The 22,513-nt window shown below is 42.5% G+C and overlaps 1 protein-coding gene across 1 annotated transcript in view; it reads left to right on the top strand.

Moving 5' to 3' along the window:
* Positions 1 to 22,513, top strand: part of LPIN2 (lipin 2) — a 1,688,564-nt gene that overhangs the window by 468,232 nt on the left and 1,197,819 nt on the right. Inside the window, exon 7 of the mRNA XM_044065902.1 lies at positions 13,604 to 13,703. Coding sequence (XP_043921837.1) covers positions 13,604 to 13,703 — 100 coding nt within the window. The remainder of the gene's footprint in view (positions 1 to 13,603; positions 13,704 to 22,513) is intronic.

Raw genomic sequence — 22,513 nt, 5'->3', positions numbered from 1 at the left:
AGGGTGATGGAAGGAGTACTTCAGCAGCTTCTGAATGAAGAAAACCCCACAGAAGCTGTACTGCCACAGATGCAGCCTACAGTTAGAGGAGGAGACCACCACCATAGAAGAAGTAAGAACAGTACTAAGAAAAATGAAGTGTGGGAAAGCAGCAGGTTCAGATGAGGTCAGATCAGATATGATCAAAGATATTAAGTGAGATAGAAGAGAAGTGGCTCCTGAAGGTACTCATAATAGTATGGAGAGAGGGGTGTATCCGAGATGAATGGAGAACAAGCATACTAGTCCCAGTGTTCAAGAACAAAGGGGACTTCCAAAACTGTGGGCAGTATAGTGATATCAAACTCCTATCACACCGCATGAAAATTCTGGAGAGGGTGATTGATAAATGAATATGCAGAGTAGTGGAAAGTAAGATAGAAGATGAGCAGTTTGGATTTAGACTAGGATGCAATACAACTGACCCACTGTTTGCAGTGAGACAGATACTTAAGAAGCTAAAAATGAGGAGAGTGTCCAACTGGATATTCCTAGACTAGGAGAAAGCATAGCACGCAGTCCCATGAAATCTGATTTGCGCAGTCCTGCAGTGGTTTGAAGTCCCAGAAACATTGATAGTTAGTGTAAGCCATGTACAAGGACCCAATCACTCAAGTACGAATAGTGTATAATCTCAGAGGGTTCCCTGTGGGAGTGGGCATGCATCAGGGTTCATCTCAAAGCCCACTGCTGTTAATACTAGTGATGGACAACATTAGCAAACAGGTTGTCAAGAAAGTTGCTGTATGCAGGCATTGTAGCATCATGGCAGACTCTGAGCAAGAACTTCAGCAAAGAGTAGGGGAATGGAATGCAAAACCGAAGGCACGTGGGATGAAACAGACTACATCACAGCAGGATGGAGTGAGTCCCCAGAATAGTGAAAAGCAAGATCATCAGTAGACATGTGAAGACCAGTACTGCTGGCGGAAATTGGGCTACTGTTGGCCGAAGGAAGAGAAGAGGGGGAAGGCATGCCTGAAGGCAGGTAAAGGCTAGGACTGTGATAGTGAGGGTTGGAACTTTGAATGTTGGCAGTATGACTGATATAGGGGGAGAGCTAGCTGATATGATGGACCGAAGGAAGGTTGGTATATTGTGTGTGCAAGAGACCAGATGGGAAGGGTAGGTGTATCGGAGGCGGTTTCAAATTGTTTTATCATGGTGTGGATGATAGGAGAAATGGCGTAGGCATTATCCTGAAGGAACAGTATGCTAAGAGTGTTTTGAAGGTGAAGCGTGTCTGATGGAGTGATGTTTATGAAGCTGGAAATTGATGGTGTAATGATGAATGTTAGTGCATATGCTCCACAAGTTGGGTGTACGATGGATTAGAAAGAAAAATTTTGGAGCGAGTTGGATGAAGTGGTGATGACTGTACCCAAGGGTGAGGGACTGGTGATTGGAGCAGATTTCAATGGGCATGTTGGTGAAGGGAACAGAGGGGATGACGTGATGGGGTAGGTATGGTGTTAAGCAAAGGAAAGCAGAAGGTCAGATGGTAGTGGATTTTGAGAAAAGGATGGATATGGCTGTGATGAATACGTATTTTAACAAGAGAGAGGAGCATAGGGTGACATACAAGAGTGGAGGAAGATGCAAACAGGTGGATTATATCTTTTGTAGAAGGGCCAGTCTGAAGGAGATTGGAGACTGTAAAATGGTGGCAGGGGAAAGTGTAGTTAGGCAGCATAGGATGGTGGTTTGTAGGATGACATTGGTGATCCAGAAGAGGAGGATGAGTGTGAGGTCAGCACCAAGGATCAAATGGTGGAAATTGAAAAAGGGTAATTGTGAGGTGATGTTCAGGGAAGAGTTAAGACAGGCACTGGGTGGCAGTGAAGAGTTACCGAATAGCTGGGTAACTACAGCAGAGCTAGTAAGAGCGATGGCTAGAAAGGTGCTTGGTGTAACATCTGGAAAGAGGAAGGAGGACAAGGAGACCTGGTGGTAGAATGAAGTAGTACAGGAGAGTATACAGAGAAAGAGGTTGTCGAAGAAGTGGGATTGTCAAAGAGATGAAGAAAGTAGACTACTATAAGGAGATGAGGTGCATGGCAAAGAGAGAGGTGGCGAAGGCCAAGGATAAGGCATATGAAGAGTTGTATAAAAGGTTGCACACTAAGGAGGGAGAAAAGGGCCTATACCGATTGGCTAGACAGAGGGACCGAGCTAGTATAGATGTGCAGCAGGTAAGGGTGATAAAGGATAATGAGGGAAACGTACTCACAAGCAAGGAGAGTGTATTGAGCAGATGGAAAGAGTACTTTGAGGGGTTGATGAATGAAGAGAATGAGAGGGAGAGAGGGTTGGATGATGTGTGGATAGTGAATCATGAAGTGCAGTGGATTAGCAAGGAGGAAGTAAGGATAGCTATGAAGAAGATGAAGAACGGAAAGGCTGTTGCTCCAGATGACATACCTGTGGAAGCATGGAGGTGTTTAGGTGAAATAGCAGTGGAGTTTTTAACTAGATTGTTTAATGAAATCTTGGAAAGTGGGAGTAGTGGAAGCTTGGTTAAGAAGGGAGGTGATGATTAGTGATCAGCAGTATGGTTTCATGCCAGGAAAGAGCACTACAGATGTGATGTTTTCTCTGAGAGTGTTGATGGAGAAGTACAGAGAAGGTCAGAAGGAGTTGCATTGCGTCTTTATGGATTTAGAGAAAGCATATGACAGGGTGCCTAGAGAGGAGTTGTGGTATTGTATGAGGAAGTCGGGAGTGTCAGAGAAGTATGTAAGAGTGGTACAGGATATGTACGAGGGTAGTTTGACAGCGGTGAGGTCTGCAGTGGGAGTGACTGATGCATTTAAGGTGGAGGTGGGATTACATCAAGGATCAGCTCTGAGCCCTTTCTTATTTGCAATGGTGATGTACAGGTTGACAGACGAGATCAGACAGGAGTCCCCGTGGACTATGATGTTTGCAGGTGACATTGTGATCTGTAGTGAGAGTAGGGAACATGTGGAGGGAGATCCTGGAGAGGTGAAGATATGCTCTAGAGAGAAGAGGAATGAAGGTAAGCAGGACTAAGACAGAATATGTGTATGTGAATGAGGAGGAGGCTAGAGGAATTGTGAGGATGCAGGTAGTAGAGGTGGCGAAGGTGGATGAGTTTAAGTACTTGGGATCAACAGTTCAGAGTAATGGTGAGTGTGGAAGAGAGGTGAAGAAGAGAGTACAGGCAGGATGGAGTGGGTGGAGAAGTGTGAGGAGTGATTTGTGACAGACGATTACCAGTAAGAGTGAAAGGGAAGGTCTGCAAGAGGGTAGTAAGACCAGCTATGTTATATGGGTTGGAGACAGTAGCATTGACAAAAAGGCAGGAGTCAGAGCTTGTCGTGGCAGAGTTGAAGATGTTAAGATTTGCACTGGGTGTGACGAGGATGGACAGGATTAAGAATAAGTCTATTAGAGGGTCAGCCCAGGTTGGAAGGTTTGGAGACAAAGCCAGAGAGGCAAGATTACGTTGGTTTTGGCATGTGCTGAGGAGGGATGCAGAGTATATTGGGAAAAAGTTGCTAAGGATGAAGCTGCCAGGTAACTGGAAAAGAGGAAGGCCTTAGATAAGGTTTATGGATGTGGTGAGAGAGGACATGCAGGTGGTTGGTGTGAGAGCAAGATGCAGAGGACAGGAAGAAATGGAAACAGTTGATCTGCTGTGGCGACCCCTAATGGAAGCAGCCGAAAGAAGAATAATAATAATATTTATGCAAAGGAGAAAGCAAAGCTAACTAATACAAAAAGAGCAGCACCGATATAGGCAAATCCAGGTATGGAAAACTTTACAATACTGAAAATAAGAAGACTTAAAAGGAAAAGTAGGAAAAAAAATTAGTAATGGAGAAGTCAAAGAAATAGTAATTGAGGTAGAAATTCAAATGCAGAAAGCATCACAGCAGGATAGAGCAGTGGATATCCAAATTAAGGGGGAACCAGTGGGACAGGAAGCAATTGGTCACGTCTATACCAAGATATTTTTGAGCCTTCCACAGGAAACCAGTATAAATGCTCATTTGAAGCTAGACAGCAAGGAAAGGATCAGGGAACTGTAGAAACCCTGATGCAGTCAATGTTGAGGAGTGATAGGCCAGTGAGTTCCCATATGACAGAACAGCAGATGACACAGGATGAAATTGAAGAGAATGTGCCACAGGAAGATGGTTCATAACTTTCTATAGAATGCCTGCAGGAAACAGAAAACAAGGTGTGTGCCCTCAGTATGGAAGAAAATGAGTGAAGAGTTGCTTGATTTAATAAACAGATATATCAAGATCAATGAGAGAAATAGACTGCAGAAGGTTAATAAAACCTCAAAAGTCCGAAGCTCGATAAAGCAAGAACACTGTAATTAGGACTGTCCCTAGAGATCCATGCGATAAAGCAGAAGTAAACAGAATTTATTACTGTGCTGCTAAATTAGTAACTGATAAAGTTCTACCACAGGAACACAGGGTAGTGAGGAAAGGGGGGGGGGTGAAAGCGAATACCATCATGGAAATATCGAATAGAGACAAATGTAAAGCAGCTAAGACAAGAGGTGTCATTGTTAGTAGATTATAGAAGAGAGAACAGAAAAAAAATTAAGATAGATGTGATAAAAGCAATGCGCAATATTAGAACATACCAGGATCTATTATGCACTGTTGGAGATAAACTAAAAATTTCAAAACAGGTGGAAAGACTTGGAAGATACAAAGATAAATATAAGGGAAAAGCACAAAATAAGCAATTTATTGATGACCCAAAAAAGTTTTATAGAGAATTGGGCAATAAGGTAAAAGGAATTGAAAGACCTCCGAAAAAAAGAGGAATAGATACATTTTGGAGAAGTATCTATGAAGATTCTGTGGAACATAACAAAGATGCTAAGTGGGTAGAAGAAGTAAAAGAAAGAAGTTTAAAGGTACAGGATATGAAATGGGATGAAGTAGCAGCCAGAGAGATTGAAACCAAGTTAGAAAAACCTCCAACTGGTACCCCACAGGCCCAGATGCAGTACCTAACTTTTAGCTTAAAGTATTGACTTTTTTGCACAAGGATTTTGCCATGAGTAAGAACTATTTATATGCACACCCCGAACAGACACCGCAATGGTTAACAACAGGAAAAAAAAACAATGCTCTTAAGAGTGAACCTGCAAGCTACCCTAAAAATTATAGACAAATAACTTGTCTTCCGCCGACAGAGTTTATAGTCATTTAGAAGAAAACTCTATTATGGCAGTAGAACAAAAGGGCAATAAAAAAGTCATATGGAACAAAAGATCATTTGTTGTTAAAGTTATAGTGGAGAACTGTAAGAAGGGGAAGAATCGAAGTATGATATGGATTGACTACAAAAAAGCATTTGATAGTATCCCGGTAACCATGAAACAGTGGCAGACCACTTTGCAATTAAGCCATGATAAAGGACAGATTATTATCCCAGGGATAAAAATCCAAAGGAAGATATTCCAGGAGGACTCTTGTCACCATTGCTATTCTGCCTTGTCATTAATCCATTAAGCTGTTTACTTAACAGCTTAGGCCATGGCTACAATTTGGCTTCTAGAAAATACCAAAGTTTAATGACTTCTCATCTTCTCTTTGTTGATTTAAAACTGTGTAGCTCATCAGATGAGGAACTGAAAGCATAGCTGCAGGTTGTCAAAACATTTTTCAGATGATATTGGAATGTCATTTGGTCTTTATAAATTTGCAAAAGCAACCTTTAAAAAAGGAAAACTGCAGCACCAGGAAAAGATCAGTTTGAGAAAAGAATGTGATGTAGAAGAACTTGAGCAAGAAGGAGTGTATAAATACTTGGGAATTGAAGGATCAGCAATAAAACAGGAACAAATGCAAATAAAGCTCAGTAATGAGTACTTTAGAAGACACAAATTAATCCTGAAAACAGCATTGACATCTAGGAACAAGATCCAAGCCATAAATCAATTTGCTCTTCCTGTCCTAACCTATAGTTTTGCAGTGATTGACAGGCCCAAAAAAGTGTTGGATAGACTGGATATTAAAACAAGAAGGATGCATCATGCTCACCAAATGATGTATAAAAATCAGTGTATACCAAGATTGTATATTCCCCATTCCAAAGGAGGGATGGGTCTCCTTGAAATTTCAGTGAGAGTGAATTGTTTATAGTCATTGGCTGATTGGGGTTACCTGGACTATGGCTTGGAGTAAGCACCTCATTGGTTCTTTCAAGCTTTTTTTTTTTAAAGCTGTTTCAGGTTTCATCTTTGTTACTTAAGTTAACTTGTGAGTGTTTCTGCCATTTCACACTGAGCTAATTGGAGGAAGTCTGAGGAAGGGCTCTGAGCCAACTAATCTGTGATATAGAACATTAAATATCCTGTTTTTTGCTTATTTTTGAGTTATTTATAGCACTTTTTATTGTCTGCATATACTTTTTCTAGCTAGTTTCACTGTGTGTGAGGTATTAACTAGAAATTTTCTACAGTTGTTAAGCATCTGGTTGGGTTTGTTTGTTCTGATTTTTTATACTTGGCTTTGCAGTTGCCTGCCCCTACTGTAAATTTGATCTGGGACACTCCTCCCAGTCTAGTGTCATTACCTCATTCTGCCTAATCCAGGTAGAACATTTGAGAAGGCCAGCCAAGTTTGTTTCTGCTCTTCCTTTCCACTTTACAAAAAAAAAAGTGCTAAGCTTGTTTCCTGCCTTTCCTGTAAGTCGTCTAGTCCAGATATAGATTTGCTGTATCGAGGACTGTTTGTAAGCTTCTGAGCCCCCAAGCCTTTCTTTGTTGGAGGGAAGCCTTCTAGCTTAATTTTTTCTTAGAACTAGCTAGTTTTCTAGTTTCAGCACTCAAATCTGTTTATTTGAGCTCAGCACTTGCTCAGAACTCATTGTAAACACTAAATAAGCTACAAATTACTTCAACACTCAACTTTCCTCACTTGTCTAAAGGAAAATAGTTTTTAGTACTTAATAAATAAGCACCTAGCCAGGCATGTCTAAGGGTGAGCTCTTAGTGTTTTCCCCTGTCTACCTGATGAGTCTGGGCATCTTGGGGCAGTGCACCAATTGCCTCATGTACACAGACAAGCCTCTCCTCCTACCACCCAACACTACAACCTCTGAGAGATGCACTTAAATAGCCAAACTGGAAGCAAAGCTCTCTTCACTCAAGACTGGACTAGACAGTCAAGAGGAGAAGTTAAACATTTGCACCACACTCATCACATAGTCCCTCAAAACACACACACACAAACACAAAACACACCTACTTGCAGAGGCTCTGAAAAAAATGTACCCAACAACAGGGACCTGCAAAGCAGAAATGCAAGCAACCTCCACCCCCTAACACAACCCAAATGGTACATTGCCCACAAACTGTGTGCCACTCAACCACAGCCCATAAGGCATAACAACGTACCCAACACTCTAGTCATAGGTGACTCTATAGTCAGGCACACTGATGTTCCACTCACCAGGCTTAACAAGGAGAAAGTTACTGTCATCTGCTTGTCAGCTGCCAGGATCCGCCACATAACGCATGCACTCGGGTCACTCCACAAGTACAAATATGACTCTGTCATTGTCCATGTTGTTGTGAATTACCTGAGACGTACCTCCTTGGACTACATGAAGAGACATGGAGGAGATGTCCAATCTTGTAGCCCAGGCAGGTATGACCCTAGCCCTGAGAAGCATCCTGCCATCACCCAGTATGATACCACAGTACAAGGACAAAATGATTGACTTCAACAATTGGCTAAGCTTCTGGTGTCATTCTAAGGAGATCCAGTATCTGTCTGCCTGGGATGACATGATCGACAAACCACGATGTTTTGCCAGAGATGGCCTGCACCTGTCATCCTTAGAATTCCGGATACTGGCTAAGGCTCTTGCCACCCCTATAGTGTCTTTTTTAGGCAAGATTCAGTTGACAAATTCACCACTGTAACAGGTACAAGCAAGCAAAATCTGAGGGTAATGCTACTTAATGCTAGACATCTAAACCTCAAAATGCACTCACTCGAGGCACGCCTTAAAATGGAGGACATCAACATCTGTGCAGTGACAGATACCTGGTTCCAGGCTCCAGAGAGCACCCTTGCATTACCAGGCTATAATTCATACCACACCTTTCGGCCGCCTAACCTAGACTGAAGCACTAAAGGCGGAGGCGTGTCCATATTCATTAAGGATATCCACACCTCCGGGCTAGTTGCTCAGCAAAATGCATCCGAGATTATCCAAGTGCAGCTAACTCTGGGCAAGACCGCAATCCAAATTGTAGCTTGCTACAGATCCCTCACCATGCTCCAGGATTCCCAGTCCTCATTTCTTGATACACTGGAAAATATTAGGGTACAACCTAACACCCTAATAATGGATGATTTCAACTACCTCACCATTAACTGGGAAAACTACTCATGGACCAACTCTTGTACACAACGTTTTCTGAAATTCATAAATTCCAACGCCTTGGATCAACTTATCCACACCCCCACCAGGGGCAGCAATATCCTAGACCTGGTCATTACCAACATGGGCAACAGGTGTTGCACATCAGAGGTCAATTCCTCGTCGGTCAGATCTGACCACAAGCAAATCACCCTAGACATCCACGTCCCACCCCCACCCCCCATTAGGGAAACCACCGTAAAAAATTTCTCCATAGCCAACTTCACGCTTCTTAAGACAGAAGTGGCAAACTTCACGACTCCCATGCTGATGGACAATAGAGGTATGACTGCTGAATCCTGTACAAATGCACTTTATAAGCACTTACACGAGTGCATGGATCATGCAATCGCTATCAGAACCAAGATTCTATCCTCCAAAAAAAAAAGGAAGCCAATCTGGGGGTCCCCTGCCGTAAACAAACTCTACATCAGAAGAAAGAAACTGTTGCAAAAAAGAGTAAAATCCCATGATTGGAGGAACTCCGTGGTCAGCCTCAGTAAGAAGCAGAGATCCCTCATAAAATCCTCCAAAGCTAGTTACGAAAACAAAATCGCCACTGACTCTAAAGACAACCACGAAGCATTGTATAGCTATGTCAAGAATCTCAATGGCAACACTCAGATCTGCTCTGAGTTGCAGCACAATGGCACTAAATATACAGAACCAACTGATATTGCCAACATCATGGCAGATAAGTTCATTGCTAACTTTACCCGTCTCTCAACCCCTAAAGGGCCCATCTATGTACAGGAAGAATGCAAAGTTCCTATAATCACGGCTGCACAGGTAAAAAAAACACTCTCCAAAGCCAAGAATACAGCATCCAGGGACCTGACAACATCTCAGGCTGTGTTCTATATGAACTACAGAACAAACTGGCACCCCACCTAAGTACCACGTTCAGTTATAGCCCCACCTCAGGCTTTGTGCCCACTGAATGGCGCATAGCAAAGGTTATCCCACTCCACAAAGGGGGAGCCACCACGGACCCCTGGAACTACCTCCCCATTAGTCTGACGAGCCTGGTCTGCAAGGCTGTGGAACGTGTCATCATGGAACTTATAAACAATGACATTGGTAATCTCCAAACTTTGGACCCGACCCAGTTCGGGTTTGTAAAAGGCAGATCATGTCTCCTAAACCTGATAGACTTCTTTGAAACGGTCACCAAAGCCGTAGATGAGGGTAAGGTGGTTCACACAGCCTATCTAGATCTTGCCAAGGCTTTCGACACCATCCCCCACTCTTGAATTATAGATAAACTCACTAAACTAGGTATAAATCCCTATGTCACAAGATGGGTTGCCAACTGGCTCACTGACAGAACCCACACTTTGAAAGTAGCAGACTCTAAATCCAACTTCAGACTCTAAATCCAACTTCAGACCAGTGACAAGTGGAGTACCACAGTGTTTAGTCCTAGGTCCTCTCCTGTTATCCTGTACTTCAGAGAAGTAGATACCAAACACAGAAGGTCTTTGGCTAACAAAGTTCGCAGATGACGCCAAACTAGGAGCCATAATCAAAACTCCTAACGATGTGGACATCCTACAAAAGGGCCTCACTGAGACAGATGCCTGGTGTCAAAGCCATGGCTTCAAGCTCAGTGCCAAAATGTGCATTGTCATCCCTTTTGGCAAAAACTCTGTACCCATGAACTACCACATAGGCGGTAGTCTATTTAACACCAAAAGTGGGAAAAGAGACCTTGGGACACAGGTGGAAAATAGTCTCTCCTTTGATAATCACATCGTCACAGTAGTCAGGAAATACTTCTACGTGGCACACCATCACAAAAGGTTTCTCATCCAGGAAAAAGAGGTCATTGTTCCCCTCTACTCATCACTCATTAGACCCATTATTGAGTACAACGCCCCTTTTGGTATGTACATCACAAGACATCAACAACTGGAAAGGCCACTGAAATGCCTCACAGAGGATTTACCGGCCTCAGATGCCCTACGCAGACTGTCTCAAAAAACTCCAGCTTTACTCTGTCGTATATTGCCTACTCTGAGGCGATTTTTGCCTAACATACAAAGCTATGTCAAACCCAGAGCTGTTGGACATGCTGCACTTAAAGAAATCCCAATCCCTTCGAGCTACACGCTATAGGGACCTAAACCTTGTCACCACAATAAACAGAACATGCTGGAGGGATAGATTCCTTTCCCAGAGACTTCCCATACTCTGGAACAAACTACCTATCTATGTCAGCAAAGCTCCTCATTAGCACTCTTCAAGAAAAATCTTGATGATTGGATGGGAGATGGGAAATTCACCCCGGGGATCACTTCTGTGGCTCTGCTTGAGAGGGGCACATGAAAATAATTTTCTTGGGTGGCAAAAGCCAGGGTACAGTTTGGCTAGGCTTATATAGGCCCTAGGGCCAATAGCTTAGTACCTACCTATGAACATGTATAGATCTGCAATCGTGGGACTCCACACATATCTGCTGACCTCACAGGATCAAAATGTAGTGAAAGTTTTGAAACATGAGGAGAATAAATCTAAGATAACATCTCTGCTTAATTTAACAGAAGCATATCGACATCAAGCAGGAATGGAAATCAAACCAGAAGTAGATACAAAAACAGCCAGCAACTGAATGTGCTAAAAAATAAAAAGAATATAAGCTGAAGGACCAGATGAGAAGGCAAGAAATGTGGAAAAGACATAAATGTAGTTGCAAGTATAGAAAATTTCTGGAAGAGCTTCATGTTAATAAAGAACAAATGCAGTAATGGTTAAGGAGAGGTGAATTCACATCAAGAAATGATGGCAGCCCAAGGTAGTGGGCTACGTACACACTGGTTTACAAAGTCCATTGAACATGTGGCAGAAAGACGTAGGTTTTGTAAAAACAAATTGGAAACAGTCCCACACTTTGTTGCTGGTTGCAACACGCTAATGGCAGAGGGACTGTATACTGAAAGGCATAATAATATGGCGAGTCTGTTGCACTGGAGATTTTGCAAACATGGTAAACCAAGTGGCTGAAAAACACTAGAAACATGAGTCACAAAGAATCATAGAAAATGATGAAGTTTCAGTGCTAGAAAACTGGATAATAGTGGTCCAAGAAAAGAAGACAAAAGTAGCATTGATCATTGAAATTGCCACACCTAGTGACTACAGTGTTTTGCGTACAGAGAGAGAGAGACGGTCATAAAATACCATGATCTGCAGGCAGAAATGAGAGCCATGTGGAAGAAAGGTACCCACACAGTTCCAGTAGTAGTAAGAGCAACTGGTCTTGCAAAAAAGGATTGGCACAGAGTGTCTAGGGGGTGCGAGCTGCAGCCAGCTGGCACGGAGTGTTGGGGGGGTGCGAGCTGCAGCCAACTGGCACAGAGTGTCGGGGGGGGTGCGAGCTGCAGCCAACTGTGTGTCGGGGGGGGGGTGCGAGCTGCAGCCAACTGGCACGGAGTGTCGGTTGGGTGTGAGCTGCAGCCAACTGGCACGGAGTGTTGGGGGTGTGTGACATAAAACAGGCAGTAAAAGCAGAGCAGGTGAGGAAGATAGAGGTGAAGGAGATGAAGTACCAGGACAAGATGGTAGGATGCACACTGTGGGACAGAAAGAAATAAGAACATGAGTAGAATCCAAAGTAGCTCCATTTGCAGAAAAGGTCAAAGAACAGATTATGATGGTTTGGGCACATGTGCAGGAAAGCAGAAGACCATCTGGTATAGATTATTTGAGACAGACAGGAAGAAGGCAAGAGTAAATGAGGGCATCCAGTAAAGAGGTAGATGGATATTGAGAGAAGACTCGTGGCAGCATGAGTGTCGAAGAAAGGAGTGGCATTGAATAGGGAGAGATGAAAACAAAGTAGCACAACACCCCAACCCATGCAGAAAATGGGGAAAAAGGCCGTTGATGACGGTATGTGTAGTAATATAAGGGCAAGATTATAAAACAATAATTATATATTATATAATAATAATTATAAGGGCAAACCCAAACATTCTGCTGGACAGCTTCTACTCTCCTTCTCTCTAGGCAAGAAATGGAACTCTCTCCCACCCTCACTCAGGACTATACCCAACCCAAAATCCTTCAAGACCCAACTGTTCTCATACCTGTCATCTAAACGGAAATGTTCCTGCTTTCACCCTACTTAATACCTAAGGAATTCTTCTCCCCTCTGAGCTGTATACACCCTGCTCCTCTTTTCCTCCAAACTTTTCTGCTCCTCTTTTTCTCCAAACTTTTATCACTACTCTCCCATAATAGACTTAACTGTCGATGTTCTGATTAAGTAAATTTCTCTCTAAACTCCAAGTTTGCAAATTTTGTAAATGTCACTTCTTTAAACAAAAAAAAAAAAAAGAGAGATGCACATTTACGCTATGTATAACCTGACTGCTTGAATTTTCCGTTTAACAACCCTTAAGATTTTGTATTACCTTACTGTATTGCTTTTGAAATTCTTAATTGTATGAAGTTTATGCCTGTACTTATCTTCAATACTCTGTAAACCTATTGTATTGCACTGTTTTTTGGAGCATTTCTCCCCGGGCCTCCACTGAAAATGGGCACTTCTTGGCCCAGTGGACTTCCCCGGTAATCAAACTGAAATAAATAAATAAGATTATACAAAGACAGATAGTTAAACTTATTCGTTGTAGTTCTTTTCAACCTCTTGCTGATACTTTCTCATATGAACTCCTGGTATCAGTGAATACAGCCATTTATACAATTAGAACAGTCTTTTAGTTTTTGCAGTAGACAACTAATAAAGCATTCTCCTTTCCAGTGGGTGGCTGCAAGTATGAAGAGGAGTCAAAGTCCAAGTCATTACTTGTACATGCAAGTTTTGAGTTCACTTGATGCAGGAGTGAAGTGATTGGATTGGTCACACATGTATGTCTTTACTGATTGTACTTTTACCTATGATGCATTTTTTGCACCTGTACTGACTTTGACATAATCTATCTAAATTTGTTGTATATGAGTTGTAATTTGTTTGTGGGGGTGTGGAAATTTTTTTTAATACAGTAACATTGCATGGCGTAAGTGTTAATGTAAGTGAACTTCTTGATAGGTTTATAACCAGAAAGTGTCCAACAAAATTTTATTTTGTTTTAGACATCTGTTTACCTCTGACATTTGTTACTGATAACAGGTGTACGTAAAAGAAGCCAACATCAAGGTCCTGGTGACATCTACTTAGATGACCTGAACGTGTTGGATCCCAACGTTGTGGCACTTTACTTCCCTAAAAGGTATTACTACTGTGTGTCTCAGATTACATGTGCCTTTTTACATGTCTTGTTAACACACTGTTGAGTATTGTACTTTACCTGGAACTTTTTTATGCAGATGATGTTGCTATGTAAAACGATGGGTGTCGGAGTAAATTAAGTTACTGTTTGTTATAAGTGATTGACAGACCATTTAACTAACATTTGTTTCCACTGTGCTTCCTGGATGTGCCCTGGAATCTTAAGGTTACATCTCATTTTTTGTACACCCTTTTTCTCATGTCTGTCTGCCAACTGAAGAATGCATAAAATTAACCATATGTTGAAAAATCAGGAGATCGTTTTCAAGGCATTACAAAAGAAAATTTATTGCACCACATATATGTCAGGGACAATAGGATTTGAATTACACCTCCCTAGCTTAAAAAAAAAAAAAAACAAAGAAAATAAAACATGCATAACGCTTTTATATTCAATCTGATCTTGAGCAAGAGTACATCATTCGTAATTAACAGATCAGAAATTGAAGACCATACCTACTTCTTGTGAAAGTATCAGGAAACGCATCTCTCACCTTTTAACACACACTTAGTCCTTTGTACAAATCTGGACAGTGGACTGTACATGCTTCTGGATCTTGCTTTACATCTGTTAGGCATTACATCACTTCAGTATATATATCGGCAAATAAACTTTTTTTGTGCCAACATCAGATGTAAAAACCAGTGTAGTTGTGTCAGTGGAAAAGTACAGGTAAACATTTAAGAACAGTATGCATACTTTTAACCAAAGCCATTTAACTTAATAGAAATGCTCAATGTTTATGTATAATGCAGTTTAAAGCAGCTATTTGAGTTTGCCAGCACACAATCATTGATCCTCCTGTGTGCATTCTTTTGTCACTGGGAAATCTTCACTGTAAGGATAAGAGACAGCCAGAGGGGTCATCCTACCGACAGCCATGGAAATGATTTATGCACTCACTAGTATCCCAGCAGTAAGGAGACTTGGAGACACTAACCTTTCTCTGGGTGGATGACATGAGCACTGTTGTCACTGCAGGGTCTCCTTTTCCCTCCCAATTTGTGTGTGTGTTCTTTTGTCCCCATGTTAATGAGGGCTACCATCAACAGATTGGAAGCACCAAGCCCACATTCTCAGTCCTGGCTGTTTTTGGTGCAAGTCTTTTGACTGGTGACGTTTAGCTGACCAAAACAACTTTTCTTTCCCAAGATGAGTAAGTCTGCATTGTCTGCCTATTGTCATCCAGCCTTCCCTGACTGTTCCTAGGTTAAGTTAATAGGTTCATAGCCGATAACTAGTAGGCTTAAAATTCTGTGGGCCTTTTTACGTCCAGCTGTGCACCTCAGAGGTGAGAATCAAACCCATTGCACCAGGCCCCAACCTGCTTCCACTGACTGAGCAATTATTCTAACTAGGGTCCTAGTTAGGGCTTTTAACTATGTATGCTGCTGAGCAAGAGGCTACGTGTCTCATTGAAATTAATTTTCAGATATGTATTTTCAGCTGTTTATCCTACGTCATCATTTGCCTGCTTGAATGTTATCAGCTTTGTAAAGTACTTTGGTCTGATGTTTTCTTTTCCATATTTCTCAACTTGTGGGGTATGTTGGATCTGATGCCAGTAATTCAGACTTTGAATCCAAGACGCACGCCCCTCTGTCCTAACATCTCCTTAGATTTCGTTTGCTGCTTGAATAAGCCAGATGTGGTTGCCAGGGCTCAGTGCTTGCCTTTGCATTCTGAGGAATGCTTTCAGATAAGTGTAATTTCTACAGGGGTTTCTGACTTTGTGTTTTTAGAGTATAGTTTTCCTGAAATATAGTAGCTTTTCCGCTTTGCAGTTACTTTTTTTTCGTAGACTTGTTTTTCAGGCATTTCCCACCCTTTCTTCCTACCTCACTCTGATTACAAAAAAGTAAGTTTTGCAGTTAGTTCATATGTGCAATACTTTAGTAGTTAAGGGTCAAGTTAAGGTTTAACATGTTTTTTTTTTGTTGGTGTGTTGCTGTGCTTCCCTGTTATGCTAGTCCTGTCCAAGAAGGCACTGGGATTTAAGAAGTGCTCCTCATGTGAGCACAGAATTCCTCCCCAGGACCCATGTCTCCGTTGTCTGGGGTTCTCTTCCTTGGAAGAGGATTGTTGAACATATGCTTATTATTTATTCCTCAGGCTGTTTAAGAATACTAGTCTAATTGATTCTCAAAGGCCTCCTTGCTGCCACCGTGAGATAATGGGGCACTCCTTTTTCTGGCTCCCACTCTCAAAGAAATCTTTGGAGAGAACCCCCTGACAAATCTAAGAGGACAAGGACTGCGAAAGAGACATGAAAGAAGAAAAACACAAGTCAAAGGAAGCAGATTCTTTTAGATGTTCTAGGAAAGAAATCCCTGGATCCATTAGATTCTTGTGGTCTGGTGCCAGGCTCAGGAGTCTGGGTCAACTCCAAGGTTGTTGGAGCAATCCCTCCTCTCTAAGCTCTAACTATTGATAGCTTGGCTTCTGCCTCTGCTTTGGATCCAAGCCAAGGCTGTGTCTTTTGAATTACTTCTCTGAGTCGGACCCGAGGAGAACTTCTTCAGACCAGCTTTGGTGTCTGCTTTTAAAGCATTTGAGAAGGTTCTTTCCCTTCTTCTGATGAGGCTATCCACCCTCACTCAGACCCTCCCAGACCCCCACTTTTTTGGAGATTCTAATCATCATTATCCTATTCCTTTGGGGCAGCTGTCTCCAAATACCTTTGACTGAGCCTGTCTTTTGAACTACTCCCCTGCTTCTAACTCTTCCCTGGCTCAGCCTCCTGTGGAAGAACGCAGAAAACCTTCATGCGAAAGGAGGCTCTTGGATGCCCAGCAGGAGTCTCTCACAGAAGACATTGACCTCAGTGGAGGAAGGGTCCTCCAGGTTTCCCCTAGAAGGCTTCTCATTTGTGGACATCCTTGAATTACTAAGACAAAGGGTGGTTTGTCCATCGATGCCACCTTCCCAGGAGGAGTCTGTATTCCTTGAGGCCTTTGGAGCTGACCCATCCTACTTGCTGGGCAGTTCATTCTGTGGTTAAATTAATAGACTTAGGAACTGGTCATGTTGGAACCTATTTCCAACAAGCCTGGTAAGATTTTGGTCTTACCCAAAGGTAGAACACACACTGGAGCAAGGCACCTGCAGTAGATGCCATCGTGTTGGCAGTGGCCAGTAAGAAAAAATTCTTTGAGGAGAGTTCTCGTGTCCTTACTCCGAGTTTGGAGTCTCAGGCCCTGGGCAGATTGTAAAGTGAGTCTTTGCCTCGGTGAAGTTAGCCCTATGAGCAATGAATTATATTGCCCATCTGGGTAGATTTCAGAGAGATTTGACCAAATAGCACTCCAAGTCTGTCTGTGTGCATCTCACTCTGTCTCTCTGGTACAGTGTTATCATGATCCTTGAAAATAGATTCACAGTTGGCCACCATGCAGTCCATTGCAAATGTGTCTGTGCACCTATTGTTCAACATTGCAGATGGCATATGTAGATTACCAGTCACTGGTATTGCCACATGCAAGCAGCCTGGCTGTATCTGTGTGAGTTTTAGTGGAAAACTTTAAAACATCCTTTTTGAACACCATTTTTGACTGGTCCATCTTGTTTGGGCCTAAAGTTAGACACTTACCAGGAGTGAGCTGGACAGTAAAACTTTATCTGCCATCAGCATTTGCATTTTTATCCCACAAAGATCTTTCTGTGGAAACCAAAAGGGCAGGAATCTGTTGTGGTTCCGAAAGGGTCTATTTTAGATCAGCGAACGCTTAAAAAAGCAAACGCTGATTGATCGAACTTGTGTAAGCGAAAGTTTAAAATATCGAAGCAACAGAAACCCGAATTTTTTTCCTAGGGAAAGAATTTGGTTGCCCGTTTCTGTTGCTTCAGTATTTTCAGTGCTGTGGTGTAAAGTTACGGGTTGGGTTCAGGTAAGTGTGCGATTGTGTGGATGAGAGTGTTAGGGCGGGTTAGGTGAGTTAGGGTTAGGGCGCGGGTTAGGCATGTGTGCGATTGTGTGGACGTGAGGGTTAGGGAACGGGTCAGGTGAGTGTGCGATAGTGATGGACCTTAGGGTTAAGGTAAGTGGATAGTTAGTGGTGTGTGTGTTTAGTTTAGTGTAGGGTTAGGTGTCAGATTTTAGGTGTATGTGTGTGGATTGATGTTTGTTTGGTGTGCTTGTGTTGTGTGTATGTGTTTTGGAACAACAATTTTTTTCCCTAGGAAAAAATCACTGTTTTGACAGTTCGAGATTGTAAGCTTTCACTTACATAAGTTCGATCAATCAGCATTCGCTGATCTAATATAGACCCTTCCAAAAGCCCAAGTTGTTTTGCTCAGGATACTCCTGCAAGCAGGACCCCCTGGGGTAGAGGAGAATACCAGTGGATGTTGTCTGAGAGGCAGAAGTGTTCTGCCTTGCTGCTGCATTTTGGAGGCAGTTGAGGGGACTTGCTCTGCATCCTCGGGGCCTGATCAGCCATCACTCTGGATTCATGGGTACTGAGAGTAATAACCAGAGCCAACTACAATTCCCTTTGTTTTCTCCAAAATTGTGATAAAGAAGCCGTCCTTGTGTCCCACCCCTGCAAAAAAGGTAATGGCCCATGAGATTGTAAGGCTGCTAAACAAACGAGTCATCCAGGAGGTCCCACAAGACCAGCAAAGATCCAGAGTCTACTCAAGATTCTGAGCTCTGAAAAGATGCCATTGTGGATTTGTGCAGGCATAAAACCCAGTGTGGAATTTAAACATCTTCTGTTACAGGTTAATAGAACTTATGCAACTGTATTTTCCAACAAAACATTGGGCCAATTCTGTACCTCAGCCAGCTAAATCAGTTCATAAAATAGACTACATTCTGGGTGGTCATGGTACAGTCCATATTACTTCTTCTGAGGAAGAATGACTGGATTTGCTTGGTGGGCCTACAAAATGCCTATCATCACATCAAGATAGTGTGTCAGTCTAGGTTCCTTCACTTTCAGCCGTGATCCATTAATTTCCAGTTTATAATACTGCCCTTTGGATTTGTCACAGCCCTCTGTTCACCAATTGCATGGTACTGGTAGCAGCATATCTCAGGCTGCAGGTGTTCTGGGTGCTCTCTACCTAAAAGACTTGTCTCATCACTGTTGCAGCCAAGGATCTGTTAATCCAAGCCAGGGATGACTTGCCGCAGTTGTGATCAAACGCTGGAGTCACGATCAACCTGGAGAAGTCCAAGGTGATTCTAGTTCAAGCCAAAGAATTCATAGGATGCCACCTGGATACCATCAGTCAAATTTCAAAACTTCCTATGTCAAGAATAGTGAGCCTGCACCAACAAGCTTCATATGTTCTTCCATCAGCATCTTCCGGTGAGGTCTATCATCCATCTTTTGGGCTCAATGGCAACATCCATTACTCTTGTCTTTCACAACTGATTTTACATGAGGGTGTCACAGTGGACCCTAGCCATTCATTGGGCCATTCTTCATCAATGTATGCATCATCCTGTCAAGCTCACTGGGATTTGCAGACAACATACTTAATAGTGGCTAGGCTGTCCTCTGGTTTCATTTGGCCATCCTTTCATTCTTCTTTCCCCATGAACCACTGTGACTATGGATGCTTTCCTTGATGAAGGGAAGACTGTTCAAGGTGTGTGGTCACTGACCAAGGCCACTCTTCACATCAATGTACTGGAGATGAGAAAACACCTGTTGCAAGCCTTTCAGGAATCCCCTCCCATGGTTGTGATTGCAGTCCAAATGGATAGCATGCTGGTGGTCTGGTACATCAACAAACTTGGTGAAACCCTCTCCTGCCCTTTATGTCAAGAGGGCATGAGGGTTTGGCAGTGGGCATTGTCTTCCCATTGCTTTCTAATTGCAAAGCATATCCTGAGGAAATCCAGTATATTGGTGGACAAGCTGAGCAGATCGATCCTTGTGCCACACAAGTGATCTGTCAGTGAGATAGTGACTTCCATGGTTCTTCAGCCTCTGGCTTGCTGCAGTCTGTTTGCAACACCATCCATCACCAAATGTAGCAGCTTCTTTCTCCTTATTTCCTAAGAGGAGCAGTCTCCAAGTGTTGCTTTGGCCAACACTTGACCCCCAGGTCTCCTTTTTGCTTACATGTTGACTCCACTGATGACCAAATTATTTAGAAAGCAGCCTGGTACAAGGTGAAGGTGATTCTCTTCGCCATTTTTGGCCTCGGTGGGTATGGTTCCTCTTCCTGTGGCCTCCGCTGGAATACCCACCTTAGCTATGTTGGATCCCTTTCCAGATCTGAGATCTCATTCATTTGGGAAACCTCACCTGGACATCAAATCCCTGAGTGTACCCTCTTGGTTTTCTACTTCCAGTGATGGCCAGAAGCTCCAGTGTTTTGTCCAGTGTCATTCACATTTTATCCACATCTCAGCCTTGTACCTGGAAAGGTTACAGAAGCAAGTAGAAGGTATTTTCTACCTGGGCTTCAGCCAAAGGGGTTGATACTTTTTCTGCACCTTTTACCATCAGTTTTAGGCTTTATTGTAGTCTAGCTACTCCATGATTAAAGTTAAATTGGTAGCTGTTTTAAATTTTCATATAGGCAGAAAGCTGACCCCTGTTGCATCTCTGAAACTTTCTAGGTCCTTTTTGGAAGGTACATTTCTCTCAAACCCACTCTTGAAAGATCTGATTCTACTTTAGGATGTTACTCTTCTACTGCAGGACTTGCCTAGACCCCCTTTTGAGCTTGTTTTGTGATGGATCTAACATTTTTGTCTTGGAAAACTTTATTTTTTATGAGCAACCTGGGCAAGGAGGATTTTGGAATTACAAGCTTTGTGTTGTAAATAGTCGTATCTGACCTTCCACAAGGATAGCGTGTCCCTCCACACAAATCCGGACTTTTTTTCCCCCAAGGTGGCTTGAGCCCTCCTTGACTCTGGCTATATACCTACTAGCATTTTTCCCATCTTCTCAAATAGAGGTGAATATCTCCACTTTTTTTTTTTTTTTTAAGTCATTGTCAGTTACATTTTTACTATCATGTCGTCAATGATTTCAGGAAATCTGACCAACTGTTTGTGTCCTTCTCTAAAGCTGAGCTAGGAGCCAGTCTTTCCAAGGCTACATTATCCAGGTGGTTGTCTGATTGGATCAATTTTGTCTATAGGTCCAAGGAACTTTTTCTATGTAACAAACCTAAAGCACATTCAGCAAGAGTACTAGCAACCTCTGTGGCCTTCTTTTCTGCAGTCTCTGTTGATGAAGTTTGTGTTGCAGCTACTTGGTCGACAGGACATACTTTTGTCTCATTACCAGCTGGACCTACAATTCAGTTGCAGTGCTTTGATTGGCACCACCATCCTCTGCAATATCCTTCCTTTGTACCTCCTGGAATTTGTGGCTAAGAGACTGTTTCACAAGTTGACATGGATAGAAAAGATAACATCAGATATGCAGGTTATGTACTTACCATAACACTAGATCAGTGTTGTCATCTTCCGCCCATCTCAACTTTCCCTCCCTGCCATTCCCCATCCATATTGTCACCATACTAGGCTTTCTCTTTACTGCACTGGACCTGTATGGAGCCTTGTCTTGTTTGCAGTCCATGATTGTGTCTCGTCATCCTTAATTGCCCCTTGCTGTAAGTAGTATATGATAATCTTTTATAGGAGAGCAAACTTGATCTAACGAGCTGTGAGAGTGGAGGGGCATTGTGGGAAGAGGGAGGATCCTCAGCCTTGGATACAAAGTCTGAAGTTGCCAGTATAGGATCTGCTTGGATATGACATGTGCCACAAGTTGAGGCAGATTGAAGAAGACAATGCGGCTCTAGCTTTACAGCAAGTACAAAACTTTTGTTGTTAAAGCATAAGAGATAATTTGAGACTTTGCTCTTGTGGGTATGCAGATGTGATCCATTATGACTGCTTTTCCTGATATCACTATCTTTGCCTGCACATAGTTCTAGCATTTACCACAAGTGAAGCTTGGAAATTAGCTCAAGTTTTGAACAGTAGTGGTCGCACTTCCTTTAGAGGCACTGCACCTACTTTTTCAAATTCTTGTTTGTTGCATTTTTGTTGGTCTTGCAACCTTTTGCTGTTAGCATCTGAATGGATCTGGTTTCTGAGATGCAAACTGTAAGCAGATGCAGATGATTTGAAAAAAAATAGTGGATTTCCAGTTATAGCATAAGTGGAATGGGAATAAATCATAGAGGTACAAAAAAGAATAAGAAATGGATTTAAAATCCAGAAAGTTGATGCTTTGTAAGAGGAATTGTTTTCCCAGCTGGTTAGTGTCATGATGTCTTGTGGATACTTTTCTGTTATCAGGGCAACAATTCCAAGGCGCTAGCATGCAATGATGGCACAGCTGTTGGCCCTGAAGCGGGAAAGTACCGAATTAAGTACAAAATGTAGACTTTGGCCGACACCCCTGATACATTCAGCAGGAGCTTTGGTATGTCATTGACATTTCAACAACTCAAATACAAGCATTTCTCTGTTGCAGGTAAAATTCATGTCTCGGGGCCTCATGCGGTAAGGAGTTTGTGCACCTACCATTTTGTTTCTCTTTTCCCATTAGTTAGGTGACCATAAAGTTAATATGCTTAAGTGGAAGGTGAAGTCCCCTACATGATGTGCAAGGGGAGTCCCACTGAAAAAATAAAAGATACGGAGTGTGTTTGCTCATTCAGTTTGCTGAATTTTGTCGTGATCCTTGTGGAAGAACCTTGCATCTGGCAGGTTTTCTGCTGACTTCTCTTAGCAGAGCATACTATGTCTGTGCTTGAATGGTCAG

Source organism: Protopterus annectens, chromosome 3.part0 (assembly GCF_019279795.1).
Source record: "Protopterus annectens isolate FY-2018-M chromosome 3.part0, PAN1.0, whole genome shotgun sequence".
NCBI lineage: Eukaryota > Metazoa > Chordata > Ceratodontiformes > Protopteridae > Protopterus > Protopterus annectens.
Note: the sequence above shows the minus strand (reverse complement) of the source record. Positions and strands in the feature narration are given on the sequence as shown.